The following is a 19,667-nucleotide window of genomic DNA, read 5'->3' as shown; positions in this document are numbered from 1 at the left end:
AATAATTAGCGTGGGAGGGGGCCTAGGTGCCCTCCAATTTTTTTGGTCACTTAAAAAGGGCACTAGAACTTTTCATTTCCGTTAGAATGAGCCCTCTCGCAACATTCTAGGACAACTGGGTCGATACGATCACCCCTGGGAAAAAAAAAAATAATAATAATAAACACGCATCCGTGATCTGCCTTCTGGCAAAAAATACAAAATTCCACATTTTTGTAGATAGGAGCTTGAAACTTCTACATTAGGGTTTTCTGATACGCTGAATCTGATGGTGTAATTTTCGTTAAGGTTCTATGACTTTTAGGGGGTGTTCCCCCTATTTTCTAAAATAACACAAATTTTCTCAGGCTCGTAACTTTTGGAGCGTAAGACTAAACTTGATGAAACTAATATATTTAAAATCAGCATTAAAATGCGATTCTTTTGATGTAGCTATTGTTCTCAAAATTACATTTTTTAGAGTTTTGGTTTCTATTTAGCCGGGTCGCTCCTTACTACAGTTCGTTACCACGAACTGTTTGATAGTCTCGTGTGATAGTTTTCAGACAGCATGCCTCTTTTCTTTATCATTCTATGTTTTTGTACATACTTGGCCGTAATTATGGAAAGTTTGGTAATGGTTTATGTTTTGTTTGATTGATACCCAACAACCTCCTTTTGTAGGTACCCTAATGACTGTAAATAGGTGCCTTTACTCCCCCCCCATTATTAGTTACTTATTAATATCGTAATCAAAATTTTTTATCAAAGTCAATCAATTACTTGAAATGTGGAGAATTAGTTACTTGAATTTACGGAGAATTGTGTAGGAGAATTAGAAAATAAAATAAAGGGTAGTTTCTAATGATTTCTTTTAAACTCTTTTCTATTTTATTCAATCGAGTTATCAAAGTCAATTACTGTTTTTCTATATTTACTCTTTAAAATGTCGTTTTAAGCCTACCTGCAGTTCTCCTTCAAATTGTCATCTTCGATAATTGTTTGCATTCACCTTTTTGTATAAGTAAACAGATAGTTAAATAAATAACCCAACCCCAGTAAAAATAAAAGAGTGCAACCCTTCTTCTAGCACACCCTTATTCTAAACATTGAATGGTAAGACTTGGCTCTAGGGTCTAAGTTTTTACCCCCCCCCCTCCTCCTCCCACCACCACACTCTGGAAAACGACCACCGTGGATATTACCCCCTTTAAAAAATATCCCCCCATGGAAAAAAGGTACTTTCTGCTTATATAGAACACGCGCGAAAATTGAATTTAGGTTAATCATAATGAAATTTACCTAATTATGATAAAAATATAATAGTTTAGAAACAAATTTGGGCTATATATTTGCACATTAGGGGTAGGGGCGGGGATGAAGCATAGCATATATTAAATAGATATATTAAATTAATTAAAATAGAGCTACGATTTATTTTCCTACCGAGCCAAAGCTAATTGTCTGGCATAAAATCCGTGAAAACCAGGTATTATCTCATGTTCACGATACGATTTCTTGCGTGTATACTATATAACAAGGAAGTACCGAAAATCTCCTCCCTCGCCGCAGAAAATGTGGTTTTCCAAATTTGAGAATTTGGATTGTTTTTTTTTTTTTTTTTTTTTTTTTTTTTTTTTTTTTTTTTTTTTTTTTTTTTTTTTTTTTTTAGTTGAGAATTGGCGAAGGAAAGTTCACTTTTATGTGTTGACTGCATTCTAAAGAGCCAAATTTCGGTTTTATTCTTCTCCTTCCATTTCATTCACTTTCTTTTTTGTCACTGTTTTTATCTCGGTGCATTATTGGCTAATTCAATATTTATTACCCACAAATATACAAAAGTATAAACAGTGGAGTACAGAGAAAAAATTAATAAACAAAGCAAAAACAAAAGTACACGTAACTCAACGATGGCAAGCACAATAAATCTAATATAACAAAGAAAAACAGTATAATAAAATAGACTAACAGATCAGTAGAACAGATGAAGTAAAGCTGCATTGATAACTAGAAATATTTAAAACACAGTGTAGACCGCCGCTGATCTTTCGCATTCATCAAAATCATCATTTATTAATAATCCACAAAGATAACCCTATGGCGAAAAGAAAAAGCAAACGAAACTAACAAAACGACAACAAAAAAAAAAAAAAAAAAAAAAAAAAAAAAAAAAAAAAAAAAAAAAAAAACAACTAAATACTTATCCTACGTAATACATAAAATTTGAAATTTGAAAGTTTTTCTTTCATGACGGTTGTAAAACGAGAATAAAAGACTCTTTGGGGTTAACAGAATCTTCTGTTGTTTCCCAGGATAAAATGAATTTTATTCTTGTCTACTGTGCTGAATATTTGGTATATTTCTGCTCTCCTCTTCAATCTGCCAAATATTTTCCTCTAGAATTGTGTTGCGAAGCACCACTAATGCTTTCGCAGATTTTCCGTTATCAGCGTTTTTTTCTTGGTATCGACAAATGATTGAAGTTACTTTCAAAAGATTGAAGGTAACTTTTTTTCGGCATTGGGATCATAAAATGAAAATCAAACCCCTTCTGAGGTTAACAGAATTAACTGTCCTTTCCCAGGAAAAATTGTATTTTTTTTGCCTTTTTAGAAGTATATTTGTGATATTTTAGTGAAAACTTTTTTTCTTTTGACGAATCTAAAAAGCAAAATAGAAACTTAAAGTGAACAAAATAATTGCTTCGCGACATATATCTACTAAAGTAGTGCTTTACTGAAAGCACAAAACCCATCCTAAAGACAGGATCCTCTAAGAATAAAAATCTAAGATAAAAAAATCAAGAAATCTCCGTTTTCAAAGCGATTCAGTTTCAGTAATTACAAAAAAAACATTTCTTTGTATTTTCGTTGAAAAAAAAAAACAAGACCCATAGATTTTGGAATTTTTTTTCTTATTTCCATAAAAAAAATCAAAAGTAATGCTTGTCTCTCTCCTATATTTTGAGAATTGGTGCCAGTGCTTTTGTTGCGGCTTTAGAGGATTTGAACCAAATTCACGCTTTTTCTTGTGTTGCTCCCTAATTGCAAAACATCTGTTACGATTGTTGCTACACTGACACCGGAGATCTAGTTACTGTAGCCGATGTAATTCTTAAAATATATAAATATATAAAATATATCAAAATATATAAAATGAGTTCTCTCGTCACCAATAATTACTTGCTCGTCCAATAACAACGTTTTCAGAGTACCACATTAGGGAAAAAGGAAAGCCTATAACAGCATTTGTTTCAGAATATGAAAGTTCTCGGTTACTTTTATGTTGACCAGCTGACTGAACTAATTTTTCTATTTTCTTGTGTTACTTTGGAATTAGCTCTCTGTAACTTGAAAGCTTTCTTTTTTGGTGCTTTCTTATTTAGTAAAGGGGAGAGTTTTCCGTAAGATATCGTTTCTCTTTCAGGATTTAGCTTCGGCTAGGAAGTGATTACACCTAATTACTTATATCAGCTTTTCCAGTTTCGTATACTTCTTGGGGAAACTAAGTCCTAATGGATATTTTCGAGAGTGATTATGAGAACAGTGAGAGGGAGTCCTAATCCTGAGAATTACTTTTCGTTCCACTTCTATAATTAAACTCATAAAAATAGGCTCTAGTAGATATGCTTAGCTTGTCAAAAGTTCTGTAGTATTTTATCTGTGGGATAACCAGCTGTGGAATGGATTACTGAGCAGGAAGTGTCTAAGGAAAGAAGAAGAAGAAGATACGCTACTTATTTAATTTTCAACAAAAATATTATCGATTAATTTCAAGAATATACCTTAGTTCATAATGCTTCATGATTATGTTTCACCCCCCCCCCCACGCCCACCTCGGCCATTTGTTGTCGTAGAAACTTCGAAAATGGCTCATTCGATTGGAAATTGAAAGGTCTCGTCCCCTTTCTATTATTCAAAAGTAATTGTAGGGCAACAACCCCCCCTGACTATGCCCATAAATTCCCAAAAGACATTTAATCAAATTTTGAGATAGTCATTTTGTTCAGCGTAGTTGAATTGTCTGTAAATTATGTCTTTGTGAACCCGCATACCTTCTCAAGATCAGAACATAATTTTCGATTTATTGGAAAAAAATGGCTGTGGATTATCATTTTAGTATACGTATACTGATATGTATTCCTTAATGAATGTTAATAATTTTTTTTTATTAAAGTTAAAAACTTTAAAACATTTTTAACGTATTTTGTCGTTTTATGCCGTAGGATGAAATGATTAGAACGCGTTTTGAGGGTTGTAAGTTATGCCCCAGGGACATATAAGCTTTTTATGGAGGTTGTGGCTGTTTGAACTTTGGAGGAAGCTCATTTGGCTGGAAATGTATAGTTCTATATCCCTTTTAAAAGTCAAAATCAATGTAGGGCAACTATACCCCTCTCCCTGACAACCTGTTTTCCCCAAACACATTCAATCAAAATTGTTAGATAGCCAATTTTTTCAAAATCGCCTAAAGTGTATACAACAATGGCTTCAAAGTGGACACAACCCTCCAGAGTGCAGGTGCAAGGGTTGTAAGTTATGCCCTGGCCATGCGAGGTTTTTATGGAGCGGATTGTCGTATAAACTTCGGGTCGGATGGGGCTCGTTCGACTGGAAGTCGGAAGATCTAGTACCCTTTTTAAGGGTCAAAAGTGAAAAGAGGACAACCAGACCCCTCGTTTTGAAGTAGCCAGAAGGCACTGCATGTATACTTTCAATACTAACACTACAGTTAATGTAACCAATGTCGCCAAAGGTATTAAGATGAAACACTTAGGGAACGTTTAGGAATCTCTATTAAAGGAAAAACCTGTATGTATGCAGGTTTTCAAAGGGGCATATAAGCAATACCATAGGCAGCACCACTCTATTATAGCTAGGAATATAATTGAAACTTTTAAAGACCTAATTCAACTGAAAATTAACAATTCTGGTGCCCTTTCTAAGAGTAACAAGAGATTGGAGGGCAAGCAGCCCTTCTCTCAAGCCCATGTAGCCAAGCGGAAAATAGATAGAATCTTTTGGGAATAATACACAGTTTAATATTTCAGGTCAACTTCAGAAGCTGTTAATTTAAATTTAAAAGTACTGTTTGTGTCATGATTGAAAATTGTTGTTGAAAAATTGTGTTTTGAAAAAGTTTGTCCAACATACAAATAGCAACCCATACTATGGATTGTTATACAAAAAAACTGAAAAGATAAAAATATTATTTTTCCATGAAAAACACTAATGTCAATAAAAAACGAACAGAAATGAATTGAAAAAACTTTTTCAGCAAAACAAGTTTTTCAAAGTAAAGTAAAGAGCTCCAGTAAGCCAAGAATTAGCAAAAATAAAGTCAAATAATTTTCCAATCGTAAAACTACCACAAATCATTATTAATAAATAAATGAAACTAAAAAAAAACAGAATTTACAATAAGTAGCTGAGTCAAACTCAAAACGATCAAAAATTTATATGAGTAGGGCTGATACTCCCATGCCTTCTCAAGACCAGAACACAATTTGCGCTTTACTGAAAACAAAATATGTTTGTACTGTTTTAACTTTTCTTACTTTCATAAATAAAAATTATCAATACTTTAAGGAATAAATATCTGTAATAGTAAGACAATCCATGGTCATTTGATTGTTTGTTTGTTTTTAGTAAAAGCGCAAATTTTGTTCTTGTCTTAAGGGGGCATTGAGTTTATCATCCCTACTCATATTTATTTTTGATCTTTTTGAGTTTGACTCGGCAATTTATTGTAATTTCTGTTCTTTTTTAGTTTCATATACTGTGATTTATGGTAGGTTTACGCTTAGAAGATTAGTTGACTTTATTTTTGCTCATTCTTGGCTTATTGCAGCAATTTACTTTTCTTTGAAAAGCTCATTTTATCGAAAAAGCCTTTGAATTCAATTAATCGACATTAATGTCGACTGACACAACTGACACGACTTGTACAACTGAGTACAAGTTTTGACAACTTGTACTCAGTTGTCAAAACATAAATAAAATTTGAAAGAAAATAGATAATTAATGCCTCTGTAAGAAAGTAAGCCCCCAAAGAGGAAAGAAATGGTACTCCCGAGATTCAGCTTCAAAATTTCTATATTATTCTTTTCTGTAGGACTAGGCTTTATAAAGCATATAAAGTTTGTTTATTTTCTTCACAACTTGAATTTGTTCCGTGGATACAACGCGTTGATTATTTCATTTTCTTTGGAAGGAGGTATACACTGAGGGACGGTCGTGAATCTTCACCCTTCTTTAACCAAAATTTATTTATGATTCTATATTTTCTTGGTATTTTTCATATAATTGGCTTATTTTATGTGTTTTTTCAATTGCTTTCATTCCCCACCACTAAACCCCTTCCCAAAAGAAATCTTGTATGTATTTGCCTAGATGTCTTATTCGTTACCTTTTTCAAATTATTTTAGTTTCTTGAGTAATTAAATAAAAAAACAAGTTTTTTTTACTGAAAGTAAGGAGCGACATTAAAACTTAAAATGAACAGAAATTACTCCGTACATGAAAGGAGCTGTTCCCTCCTCAACGCCCCGCTCTTTGTGCTAAAGTTTGACTCTTTTTCTCAAATCTACTTTTTAAAACGGTAAAAAACTTTAGCGTAAAGAGCGGGGCGTTGAGGAGGGAACAGCCCCTTTCATATACGGAATAATTTCTGTTCGTTTTAAGTTTTAATTTCGCTCCTTACTTTCAGTTAAAAAAAACTTCTATTCTGTGACTTTTAGGAGGTGTTTCCCCCTATTTTCCAAAATAAGGCCAATTTTCTCAGTCTCTTAACTTTTGATAAGTAACTTTTGATAACTTTTGAAACTTATATATTTAAAATCAGCATAAAAATCTGATTCTTGTGATGTGTCTATTAGTATCAAAATCCCATTTTTAAAGTTTCGTTTACTATTCTAAAGTTTCGTTCAAATTTCGTTACCACAAACTGTTTGAAAGATCTAACCATGGCTTGCCATAACAAGACAAAGAGAGAGAAAATCTCGAGAAAAAGCTCAACAAGGGGTCTATGGCCAGTAGATATAAAAGACGAAAATCACAATGGATATTTCGCGTTTATAGAACTAGACGTCTTCAGTGTTAAGAACAGAAATAATCTAAAACATAACCAATTAAAAGAAAAAAGGGAAAAATTAAAAACAATATCAAACCAATTTTAAAACAATATCAACACATCCTAGATAATATAAAATTTATGAGATGCCCTTATGAATAAACAGTTTATGAATAAACTCAGATGCTGAGCTGCTTTTATTGTTGACTGATTTATTGTTTTTAGATTTTATCCGTTTTCTCTTATGATTGGTTATGTTTTAGATTATTTGTGTTCGTCACGCTAACGACGCCCAGTTTTATACAGGTGGAATATATGTTGTGATTTTTGTATTTTCTTTTCTTTCTCTTGGGCATAGACTCGTTGTTTTATCTTTTCTCGAGATGTTTCTCTTTGTCTTACCTTAGCATCAACTGCAAGATTAATCATCGGTGAAAAACACGTACCGTGTTTTTGTTACTATGCATTTAGTGTTAGCATAGTTACGATTGGCGCTGTTTTTCTTCATTTTTCCATATAATAAGATCTTTTTGCGTTTCCTCCGTCACTTCGTTTTGACCGAGAAAGGTGCCGTATTTGCTGTCTCTCAATGTAAATCATCAAACCATCAATATATTTTAACTCTTTTATTCCAGGTCAATCGATATTTCAATGGCTTCTTACAGCGAATAACCATGTTGAGTCGAACTCTGGTAAAGTGCTTGACCCCGGAACCACGCTGGGAAATACATGAACTAGCTCGAAACCTTGGGATTCACACAGCTGACTTGCCACTTCTATTAGAAATTGCCTCTGTTTATTCGCCTGGAATAGAGAATAGCTATCGCTTGAATTTTAGGTGAAAAAATCGGAGACTAATTTGTAACCTTGGACTTGGCAATGCTGCCAATTTGAAATCCAAAAGCCAAAGATCAATGATAGAGTCACAATAAGTACTGATCTCAGAATATGCCAAAGATAATATTTAGTTGTATTTGAACTTATATGTTGTATTTGAACTTATATATGTATTTGACCTGACAAAAACGCCAATGTCTTATGAGTTTATGATATTCATTCAGTGTGAATGAATTCATTCACATTGAATGAATAAATGAATGGATGAATGTGAATGAATTCTTCCTTGAATTCAACACTACCTTCTTACTTCTGATGCGTAAAACTGAAATGATAAGAAATTCATTTGAAAAACATGTGCCAACACTGATATGCTTATAACCATTACCTTCTTAGACTTAGGATTGGTATATTTTTCCGTATTCATCATAAAGACTGGACAGCTTCTATCATCCAAGTTGCCATCTTCACTGCGATTGATCGATCATAAAGTTTACGCTTGAAAGTTGAACATTGTTCAGGTTACCAAATCTCTCACGTTGTACATTATCGGCGCTTTAGTTGTGTATAATTTGATTTTATCTACAATTGTGACTAAAATGTGGCTTTGGCATAACACAAAGACAAGAAATCTTCAAAAATAACATAACGGAATTTTCACATATAATACGCGCAAATACAACACAAAGAGATAAAATTTTTGTTGTCGAATAAAATTAATCTGGGAGTCATGTTTCAGTGTTTGAATGGCATAGTTTCCAGAGAAAAACAGTTTGCGGAAAAAGGAAAAAAAAGCACTGGAATAAAAGTGTGAATATATCATTGTGCTGATCTCCTTATGTGTTCAATTTTATTAGCTGCTTCAAGTGAACATAACAACCTATATTTTCAAAATGTTGATGTTTTAACTACTCGAATAAATTGTTTGCTTGATCCATAGTTTTATTAACTAAATAGATACCAATCAATACAGAAAAACCAATATAATGCTGGAGTAGGTTATGCACCGCGGCGTAGCTTTGTAAGGAAATTAAATAAAAAAACAAGTTTTTTTAACTGAACGTAAGGAGCGATATTAAAACTCAAAACGAACAGAAATTACTTCGCATATGAAAGGGACTGCTTCCTCATCAACGGCCCGCTCTTTACGCTAAAGTTTTTCACTGTTTTAAAAAGTAGAGTTGAGAGAAAGAGTCAAACTTTAGCGTGAAGAGCGGGGCATTGATGAGGAAGCAGCCCCTTTCATATACGAAGTAATTTCTGTTCGTTTTAAGTTTTAATGTCGCTGCTTACTTTCAGTTAAAAAAACTTATATTTTTTATTTCTTATTTAAGGTGACTTCTTTTTTTTAAAAGTCATATTCGGTATCTTCGAGCTGATTCAGGTTTCATACTCCAGATAGTACGACTTGCAATTGAAGGATTAAAATCTGACCTTACACAGGGAGTAAAAGGAATTGGAATGTGATTTTTTTTTACCACAAAGATTATAATTACATTGAGTAATAATTAATTAGATCGTGTAATTAATATAATTAGATCGAGTAAGGGGATTACTCTTGAGTGATTAGTTTCCAGAATGAGGGTTCTGGCTTTGTCATAAACCTTAGAAAGCAGTTTTAGGAGAGAACCAAAATTTAACATCCATGTAATTTAACAATAGGAAAAGAGACTCATTTTCATAATCTGGGAACAAGCAGAATTTATATTTCTAGAGAGTTCTTCCATCCAAGGCTATATTACTTTGATGTTATTTTACAACTAGCATTTGTAACCTTGCAAGGAACAGTTTTGCAAGGGTAATTAGCATAGCCAAACCATTTACAAAATAGTTCGAGATCAGTGTATTGGAAGTAATGCTCAGGGCATAGGTAAGTATACCAGGTCTCAAGTTGCGAAGTAAAATTTTTAACTTTCTTATTAACTCTCATTGTATATGGTGTTTAATGCATTATGCACTAAAAAAATCTGGTTAAAAAGCTACAGATAATTTTATTTTATTAAAAGAAAATTTTCGCATACCTTTTATTTGAATGTTTTGACAGTTACAAATTGACTCCATCCTTTGAACTTTTCAAGTTGATAACTATAAGAGAACTTAATTTGAGTTTACGTGCCACATGGATGCTTAGAAACTATATCTCTCCCTAATTGTATCCCGACCAACTTAGTTGTTTAATTTTCTCTCAGAGGTACGGTAAAATCTTATTCGAGTCTCTTTAATCCCTAGATTCAAAAACAATTCACGGTTTGGTAAACAGTTTCCGAAGTTCGTTTCCGAAACAATAGGTGCTTATCGTTGTAACTGCATGTTGTTTATTCTGTGTTGAAACAGATTAGTTCCGTCTTAGTAAGAAAACTATCCCCAAGAAATGATTCGAGCTTGCTTCCTTGTGGTTCGTTGAACGATATCGGAACTATGCATCATAATGTATCTTTTGTTAAAAATATAGCTCAGTGGAAATATGGTGTGTCATCCAAGTATCGCGGGTGAAGATTTTTTCTTTTTATTTGATTAGTTATTTTGTGAACAGCTGGGCATCATGTGACCATGTATGGAAAACTTGTTTTTGGAGTTAGCTCAATCCTTTTTATCTGTCTTGTTTAGATTCTAATTTACTGACAAAATTCCTCTTTTTACTGAAATCTATTTTATCATCTCTTTACTCCCACACATAGTTGAAAATATGTGCTTTTTCCATCAACATATTTTAATACTTTATTTTGGATGTAAAAAATATTCTTTTTATGAATATTTGCAGATTGATAATAGTAAAAATCACACATTTCAAAGTTATCCCGCTCTCTTGTGACATTAAATGTTCGGTAACGTATTGGCTTCTTAACCATTGCATTCGAGCTCACCTTATAAGTTTTCTTTATTTACATATTAAATACTGAATAAATTCAAATAAAACACAAAAAGTCTATTTAAATAAAACATATGAAACGACAACTAGAAATGAAATGTGAAAAATACATGATGATCAAATGCGAGTAAACGAAATTAATTACTTGGCAAAAGGTATAGTAAGTTGATAGGTGTACTTTTCTGTTCCATTTACACTGTCTTTTGGTGTCTTCTTTATCATTTAGTACAGTCAATTATTTCCTTGGAAATATTTTTTCCAAGTATTATTTCCAATATTATTTCCAAATATTATAAAATATTATTTCAATATATATTTAATATATAAAATAAACAAAGCGTAAATCCGCCTGCGTCAATACAGCAAACCTTGTTAGTTTCTTGGCTAAATCATGGATGTATAAATTTAAATTTAATATGATTTAATAGTAATGTCTATGAGCGATATTCGTCTCAAAAGTCGCTACTCCTTAAGCAACTCATGACAGGCACGTCTAAACCGTAGTTCAGAGACTTTTTCTGCGCGGCTCCATCCACTGGCTTTTCCTAAGGAAATAGTAGACTATATAGATTGGGTCAGTCAGGTTCTGAGACATCATTTGTTTATTGTTTGTGCGTAGGTTGAGCTGTTTTTAGTCTGTTCACCTGTCTTTCTTGACCTTGTTTAATGTTTTTAAATGGCCTTGAAGATGACGTTTCCAAGATTGTAATAAGTTTCTTACTTTTGATGTCAATAGAATATTTATATGGAGAAACATAACTTAAAATATATTATCCAAAAAACTGATATTTTCTCCGAAAATCCATTTTGGCCAATGTATGTTAATGTTTATTCTGAAAATAACATTTTAACTTCAGAGTCTAGCAATAAAATATTAAATTTTATATCAGTTTTTTGCTAACAAAAATAGTTTTGGAAAGCTCTGTACTCAAGACAGTAAATTTGTTTTTGTTCTCATAAACTTACCATCTCTCTAAGCTCTTGTGATTGCACTACAAATATACAGCTGGGTTTTCTCACTTCAGTAGAGTAGACCAGAGGCTCGACATTTGAGTTGTGTTTTCAGGCACCGGGTTTGAAGCATGTTTTGAACGGGAACGACAAAAATCATTTTCAAGCTCTCCGCACCAGTGTTTCCACTTCTACCGATTTATCGGTAGATCTACCGATTTTCGGACCTTTCTACCGAATAAATTTCAAGCCTACCGAAATACCGATTTTCTACCGACTTTTGGCGATTTTTGCCGATTTTTTTCTTTTTAATTGTACATAATAGGTGTGACTGCGAATAGCGCCATTTAGCAAAATCCTGGAACCATTCACAGCCACTTCAGTCATAGTGCACAACGATTGAATTTATTGAAAGCTTACCATAACTTCTTAGAAATTGACAATCAGAAGATATTGTCCCCTGGACAAACTAGATGGTTATCTGTACATAGCTGCGTCAAAAGGATTCTTGAGCAATGGGATGCTCTCACATTATATTTTACTGAGGCTGTGTTTGATGATCCTACACATGGAAAATATTTAGCACTTGGTGGCTTGAAAAACCCCTTTATGAGAATAATGATGATGTTCTTGGACTATATTTTGGCCAGGTTGGCTAATTTCAACCCTCTTTTCCAATCACAGTCCCCCCTTTTCTATACATTTAAATTAAAACATAAGGACTTGTTGCAACTCTCTCCAAGAACTTTCTTGAGGTAGAATATGTAAATGGTTTGAAGAATCCGTAGATGTTGATGTAAATGACGACAATTATTATGTAGCTATCCAAAATATTTATCGTGGACTGAATGCCCAGCTCGCTATTTCAGAGCTTGTAGAGGGCGACCCTAAGGTGGACCATAATAAAGAGATGAAAGTATACTTCACAGCAAGAGAATTTTACAAGGAAGCAGTTGCACAGATCAAAACCGGGTTCATATTTGATGATGATTTGTATGAGATGTCCTTTCTTGTAGAGTCTTCAAATGCTGCTAAGCTCAATCTTTCTAGTCTTGCACCACTTCCAGTTAAGTGTTTGCCTCCTACATGTCTTAGAGCTGCCATTGACTCGGGATGGCGTGAACAAAGCTCTGTTGATGTTCCGAAGGTAGAATATTGTCGAATATTGTATATTTGTTTTTCCATTGTTACCCCAAGTGGTCGACTAGGGTTTGTAAATCTAAGGCAGGTTATTTACTTTTTCTTTTTACTGCCTTTCTCGAATGTTGTAGCAGAACGTCTTTTCAGCACTTTAAAAGAGGTGAAGACTGATAAACCAAGTAAATTGTCGACACTGACCTTACCTGCCATCTCCCGTACTAAATGCGGGACGAATAAGATGAATATGCATTCTTCATCGCTGATAGTTAATCATGAAATAGAGAAACGGCTAAAGGAAGTAGGAGCATCTGCGACAGTTGAAGAGTGTATATGAGTGATCAAAGTTAGTCTATAATGGCAAAAGTGTCTGTTCTGTGTTGCATTAGATATTTGAAACGTCCACTGTTCCAAAGTGTGCTTTATTGATTTACTATGATGAAAAGTACCTAATTAAATAGATTAGAATTCAATAAACACATGTGTTGATACGATTCTAGACTAAGGCTTCAGAATGTTAGTGATGTATGTCTACGGTAGAAGAGCAAAAGTTTCTGTTTTAAGTTGCATTAGATGTTTGAAACTGCCGCTGTTCCTGAATTGTTATTTTAAGACAAAAGGGTGGTTTATTGATTTATTGTGATGAAAAGTACCTAATTAAGTAGATTAGAATTCAATCAACGTATTCTGCCAATGCCATCATAGGCTTGATTCCTTCGTTTGCAGTTGTGTATCAGCTGCTTTAATCATTTGAATCCAGTATCTCATTTGTTGTTTGAACTCCAATTTTAAATGACTATGATGAAAAGTACCTGATTAAGTAGAATAGGATTCCATTAATAATAACTAAGGATATTGAAAGTGCATTTTTTAAGCCTCATTCTCATGCGTGTCTAGCTAAGCATCTGTGTTTACACGCGTGCCAGGCAATATATTCGTGTCTAAACATATCTTTTTCCCACATAGGCGTAAAAACCAAATGCCAATTTAATTAATACATGAAAATCGTTCTTCCCTTATGTGAGAATTCGGATTCACTGGCACTGCAGATTTGCAGCAACTACTGCAAATGCCGCGTTTGCAACATTTTAGAATCGCTGTTAGCTCAATAGTATACCATATTAGTATACAAGTGATTTGCAAGAACTACTGCAAACGCTGCATTTGCAACGACTGCAACATTTCGTAACCGTCGTTATTACAACAATATCAAACAACGCCCCATTACTCTTTTGCAGATGTAAAGAAAACATTACTTTAAATCGTCGCATGATCAATCGTAAGTCGATAGACCGTTGTAGAGTGGTCTAATTCTGAATTGATCTAGGACTTCAGCAGAAAATTGAGCATTTTTGTGAACTTAACATGCACTTAAAGGGTTTGGGCATGTCTAGAAATTCCCTACCGATTTTTCTACCGATAGCGTGACGCCATCTACCGATTTTCTACCGAATTTTAGGCACGTCATACCGATTTTCGAAGCCTGCGAAGTAGAAACACTGCTCCGCACCCAGGTAACCAAGCCAAACATTGAAGCATTTTCATCTCACGATTTCCAATCGTGTTGGACACAGGGTCTTCAATATTGCAACGCGCCAGAATAACATGGTTAAGCATAGGTTCTGAGAAGACCCAAACCGATGTTAAACACGGTTGCACAACTCGTGTCAAACCCCGTGTTGGATGTGGGTGGCCTGAAAACAGAGCTTTGGCAAATTTACAAGCCCTAAGCATCACCGTGTACATTTTAAAAAGAAATGTTTGTATTCTCTTCGATTGAGGTTATCCCGGAATGCACAGATGAAAATTTTAGCTTGTTCCTTTTAAATTCTAAAGTATTTTGCAATCTGGCACAATTGGTTTGCCGGATTCCGGGTTTAAACATCCGGACTCCGGGTTGCCGGATTAAAGCAAGAAGTTATGGATCCTCCTCAGCATGTCATATCCGGTTTAACACAACTAGTACTATTATGGGAACAAACATCTCAGTTTAAACACACATTGAAGGGTAGCGTCCAGTAGGCTAATTGCAGTTCATGCAGCTGCCATTTTGATACTTTGGTTGCAAGTCTTAACTTTTATCTGCAAATTAGTAGAGAAGTTCACAGTCAGTTCCGATTCGCAAAATGCGTAGAGGGATCAACTTTTTAATCTGGTGGAATAACCTAGGTTTGTTTCCCACACCTTCGCTTTTTTTCTCAGAATTGTTAGAGGTGCATTCATGAGGAGTGGCATACCCTTACTGTGAGATGAAAGTGATTAATAATCGAATAATATGGTGTAATGACTAGGCAACAGCCCATATTGTAGACCTACTATGAATTTGTTACCGTTTTCCAAAGAGACAAATTAAAAAAATATTTCAGTCTATATTTTTTTCTTGTTGAAATCAAATGGAAAAACATTTATAGTGGTTGTTGTTAAAAAGCCATAGATTTTGTTTTGTTAGGCTTCCCTCTAAGACAAAACATCGGGTACGCATAATTTAGTAGTTATTTTTTATATTTATCGTTGTCAGGGTAGTGGGACTGCGACATGAAAATGTCCTGTGGTGGGCATATGAAATTGGAGTAAGGTATATTAATCTTGCAAATTGTATGTTTAATATGATTGGTACAAGACTGATTATGAGCTAATGTTACTTTGATGTTCTTGAAAAACACGAATTCGCTATAAATTTTTCAGTGGAAGGGGAGCAGGTGAGACGCAATAATTTTTCAAATTTGGGAATGACCGAATTTTCGAAATTCTCGGGGTATTTTCCTCTTTTTCTTTTTTTTTATTGGGGGGAGGAGGTAGGGTTGATTACAGCTCTACTAAGTCTTTTTTGTGTTATATCTGATTAGAAAAAAATAGAAAGTCAAATAAATACAACAATGGATAACGTACAACATAATCGTTTATTGTAAAACAGAGACTTTTGAATGTTAAAAGTTTATTCAAATTTTGTAACTTGTAATTTAAACTAAAAAAATAAGGTCTTAGAATGTTTAGCCTAATAGTCAAATCGCGTAATTAGCCAAATTTGGCTGTTAAGGCTGATAAGGACGATGAAGATGTTGAATATAGACTTTCGAATCGGCTTCCAAGTAATAAATTCAAAAAATTCATTTTCAAAGTATTCAGAAAGTGAAAGAAAAAGCTCACTTACCTTAAAACACGCCCATGTATAACTTAAAATTGATGCAACTTGAAAAAAGTTGAGGAACTAATGGACAGACAATGTCCAGCTTAGGGGGATAGAGCATTTCACCAAAAACAAGTGACAATTTCCTTGGTGAGGCCTAATAACCAAGATGTTGGCAAAATTATCTGGCCTTTTGTGTTCACTGGTCCGCATCAGACGATAGCCACGGAGGAAAATTTTGGAGGAAAATGGGTGGGGTACATTTAATGAATACAGTACCAAGGACATGCAAGTAAAATCTGACTGTTTGGTTGGTTGAGTGGAAACTTTCACATCTATATGTGTTTGAAAAAACTAGGAACAGTTAATAATTAAGTTTTTCGTGAAAAAGATTTAAAATCACAGTTTTTGTTTTAGTGGGTGTAAAATTAAAAAAAAGAAACACGGGTGAAAAATCAGAAAAAGCTAAAAACATTTGTCACCAAACAGCTTAAGAAGGTGTGGCTTTCTTTTAAAGGTGGCAGGGTCTTATCAACCTTTCTTTGGGGGGGGGGAGGGCTAATATTTTTTTTTTTTGGGGGGGGGGATTTTACAAAAAACTTTTGGGGGACTTTGTTACGTTTTTACTAGTCGGAGAAACATTTCGGGAGAATTCAAACCCATTAACCCCCTGGATACCGCCTTTGAAGGTGTATTTATCATCAAGAATCAACAGTTTGTTAGTTTTTGAATTTTTCAAACAGTTCGTGGTTCAAACAGTTCGTGGTAACGAACTGTAGTAAGGAACGACCCAGGTCAATAGTAACCGAAACTCTAAAAAACGGAATTTTGATACCAATAGTTACTTTAAAAAATCGCATTTTAATGCTAATTTTAAATATATAACTTTCATCAAGATTAGTCTTACCTATCAAAATAGATAGAGCCTGAGAAAATTTGCCTAATTTTAGAAAATAGGGGAAAACACCCCTTAAAAGTCATACAATCTTAACGAAAATCATCCCATCAGATTCAGCGTATCAGAGAACCTTATTGTAGAAGTTTCAAGCTCCTATCTACAAAAATGTGGAATTTCGCATTTTTTGCCAGAAGACAAATCACGGATAGGTGTTTATTTGGTTTTTTTTTGTGTTTTTTTTTTGTTTTGTTTTTCCCTAGGGGTAATCGTATCGACCCAGTTGTCCTAGAATGTTGCAAGAAGGCTCATTCTAACTAAAATTAAAATTTCTAGTGCCCTTTTTAAGTGACCAAAAAAATTGAAGGGCACCTAGGCCCCCTCCCACGCTCATTTTCCCCCAAAGTCACCAGAACAAAATTTTGAGATAGCCATTTTAATCATCATAGTCGAAAAACCTAATAAATATGTCTCTGGGGACGACTTACTCCCCCGCAGTCCCCGTGGGAGGGGTTACAATTTACAAACTTTGACCTGTGTTTACATTTAGTAATGGTTACTGGGAAGTGTAGGGACGTTTTCAGGGGTATTTTTTTGATTTGGGAGGGAGAGTTGAGGTGGGGAGGGGGTTACGTGGGAGCATCTTTCCATGGAAAAATTTCTCATGGGGGAAGAGACTTTCAATGAAGGGGGCGCAGGATTTTTTATCCTGCTAAAATATAAGGATTTTATATTTTTATCCTTATATGAAAAGTTTTTTTCTACCGGAAGTGAGGAGCAGCATTAAAACTTAAACGAGCAGAAATTATTGTGCATATGAGGGGTTTACCTCCTCGTAATACCTCGCTCTTTACGCTAAAGTATTTTTAGTAATTTCAACTATTTATTCTACGGCCTTTGTGATTCAAGGGTCATTCTTAAGGACTTGGGACAGAATTTAAGCTTTAGTGTAAAGAGCGAGGTATCGACGAGGGGTGAACTCCCTCATATACGCAATAAAAACATACGAATATGGAAGTTTGTTACGTAAGTTAATTTGTAAATTACGTCTATTTTTTACTAATAAAATGTTCGTAAAAAAACTAAAAGTTCTAGTTGCCTTATCAAGTAATCAAAAAATCGGAGGGCAACCTCCCTCTCTCTTTTTTTTCTAAAAATCTTCCGATTAAAACTATGAGAAAGCCATTTACCCAAAAAAACATTAATATGCATATTTCGTTTTAATTATTTATGTGCGGAGAGCCAAGATCAAAACATGAATTAATTAAAAAAGGTCCAGAAATTAAATATAAAAAAACAAGTTTTTTTAAATGAAACTAAGGAGCGACATTAAAACTTAAAACGAACAGAAATTAGTCCGTATATGAAAGGGGCTTTTCCTTCTCAACGTCCCGCTCTTTACGCTAAAGTTTTTTAATGTTTTAAAATGTAGAGTTAAGAGGAAGAGTCAAACTTTAGCGTAAAGAGCGGGACGTTGAGGAGGAAAAGCCCCCTTCATATACGGAGTAATTTCTGTTCGTTTTAAGTTTTAATGTCGCTCCTTACTTTCATTTAAAAAACCTTGTTTTTTATTTAATAAGAAAAAAGAGCTTGGCCAGATTTAACTAATTAGTTTTGCTCATGTATTTTCATTATATCATTTTATTTCATTATTTATTTTCACAGAACAACACTGACGGAAATGCGCTGTAGCCCTAAGAAGTTCTTAATTTCGAAACAACAACAAACAATTATAGAAAATCATTGTTTTCAGGTAGGTCCAGATCGAAGATGGGTCCAGGAGGACACTTTTCTTTTTCACCCCTCCACCCCTGTAATCAGTGCAACTTTTAACATTGAGGAAGTTTGCCCGCATTATCATCCCATGGATCCACCCCCTGATAATATCATATATTTATTATTTTCTTAATTTTACTCCCGGTTAAACAAAAGCGAATATAAACATTAAAGAAAGGTGACAAAACAATAATTTATTTTTGAAGCTATGGCACGTTTGACAGATACTGGAACTTCATCAAAAACTCAAAAAAAAAAAATATCCAATTGATGAATGGGTGCTTTTTCGTACAAATATTTACACATTTTTGCCCAGTTTAGTTCTTTTGACAAAGCATAAATACATTTCACACATGTTTGTACCTAATCTAATTCCGAAGAAAAAATCTTTACAATGAGATCAGAGCTTAAACATAATACAATCTAAATTATTCAGCTTGATACAAAAGCATGAATTGATGAACATACAGATATAGCTAATCTTTGATTTGACAGTAAGAGGGTCATTGAAACGATTGAATAATGTTTGGAACGCTATGACAGTGTTAAATTATGACATCGATGCAAAGTCGGATTCCGCTTTGACATCGCACAATGAAAGAGATTAGCCGTTGATGTTTTAAATCCCATAAGCACCGCTACATGCTAAGACAGGGTTGAATTATGGTCTGAAGGTAGAGTCAAACTTCGCCTTGATAGCCAGATTTTAAAGAAGGACAAAGAATTTGTTTTATTTGAATGAACATTCGGTTCACTACTGCCCTGGATCAAAGTGGGTTTTTTATTTTTTTGGCTGGCGAAATTGTTTTTCAAATTTAGTAAGAGCTCAATATAGATCCTCTGATGTAATCAGACCATTCATCATTCTTTTTATATAGGTATACAAGAATTATGAATTATGATTTGGATGCAAAGTCGAATTCTGCCTCGACAGCCGGATTTGACATCGCACAATGAAAAAGATTTCTTTGTTCGGGAAAGTATTCGGTTTGTTGTTTGGTTGCTCTTTTATTTTCCGATAAGAT

The 19,667-nt window shown here is 34.0% G+C and overlaps 1 protein-coding gene across 6 annotated transcripts in view; it reads left to right on the top strand.

Moving 5' to 3' along the window:
• The window catches only part of LOC136031651 (uncharacterized), a 238,092-nt gene extending 229,272 nt beyond the window's left edge, over positions 1-8,820 (top strand). For 5 of the 6 annotated variants that reach the window (XM_065711311.1, XM_065711305.1, XM_065711306.1 and 2 more), the window contains one exon: positions 7,686-8,820. In XM_065711311.1, coding sequence (XP_065567383.1) covers positions 7,686-7,892 — 207 coding nt within the window. In that variant the 3' untranslated portion in view covers positions 7,893-8,820. The remainder of the gene's footprint in view (positions 1-7,685) is intronic. The other variant, XR_010618551.1, reaches the window with a different exon arrangement.
• Positions 8,821-19,667: the final 10,847 nt, after the last annotated feature.

Source organism: Artemia franciscana, chromosome 10 (genome assembly GCF_032884065.1).
Source record: "Artemia franciscana chromosome 10, ASM3288406v1, whole genome shotgun sequence".
Classification (NCBI taxonomy): domain Eukaryota; kingdom Metazoa; phylum Arthropoda; class Branchiopoda; order Anostraca; family Artemiidae; genus Artemia; species Artemia franciscana.
The sequence above is the reverse complement of the archived record's forward strand: the minus strand, read 5'-3'. Positions and strand labels throughout refer to the sequence as shown.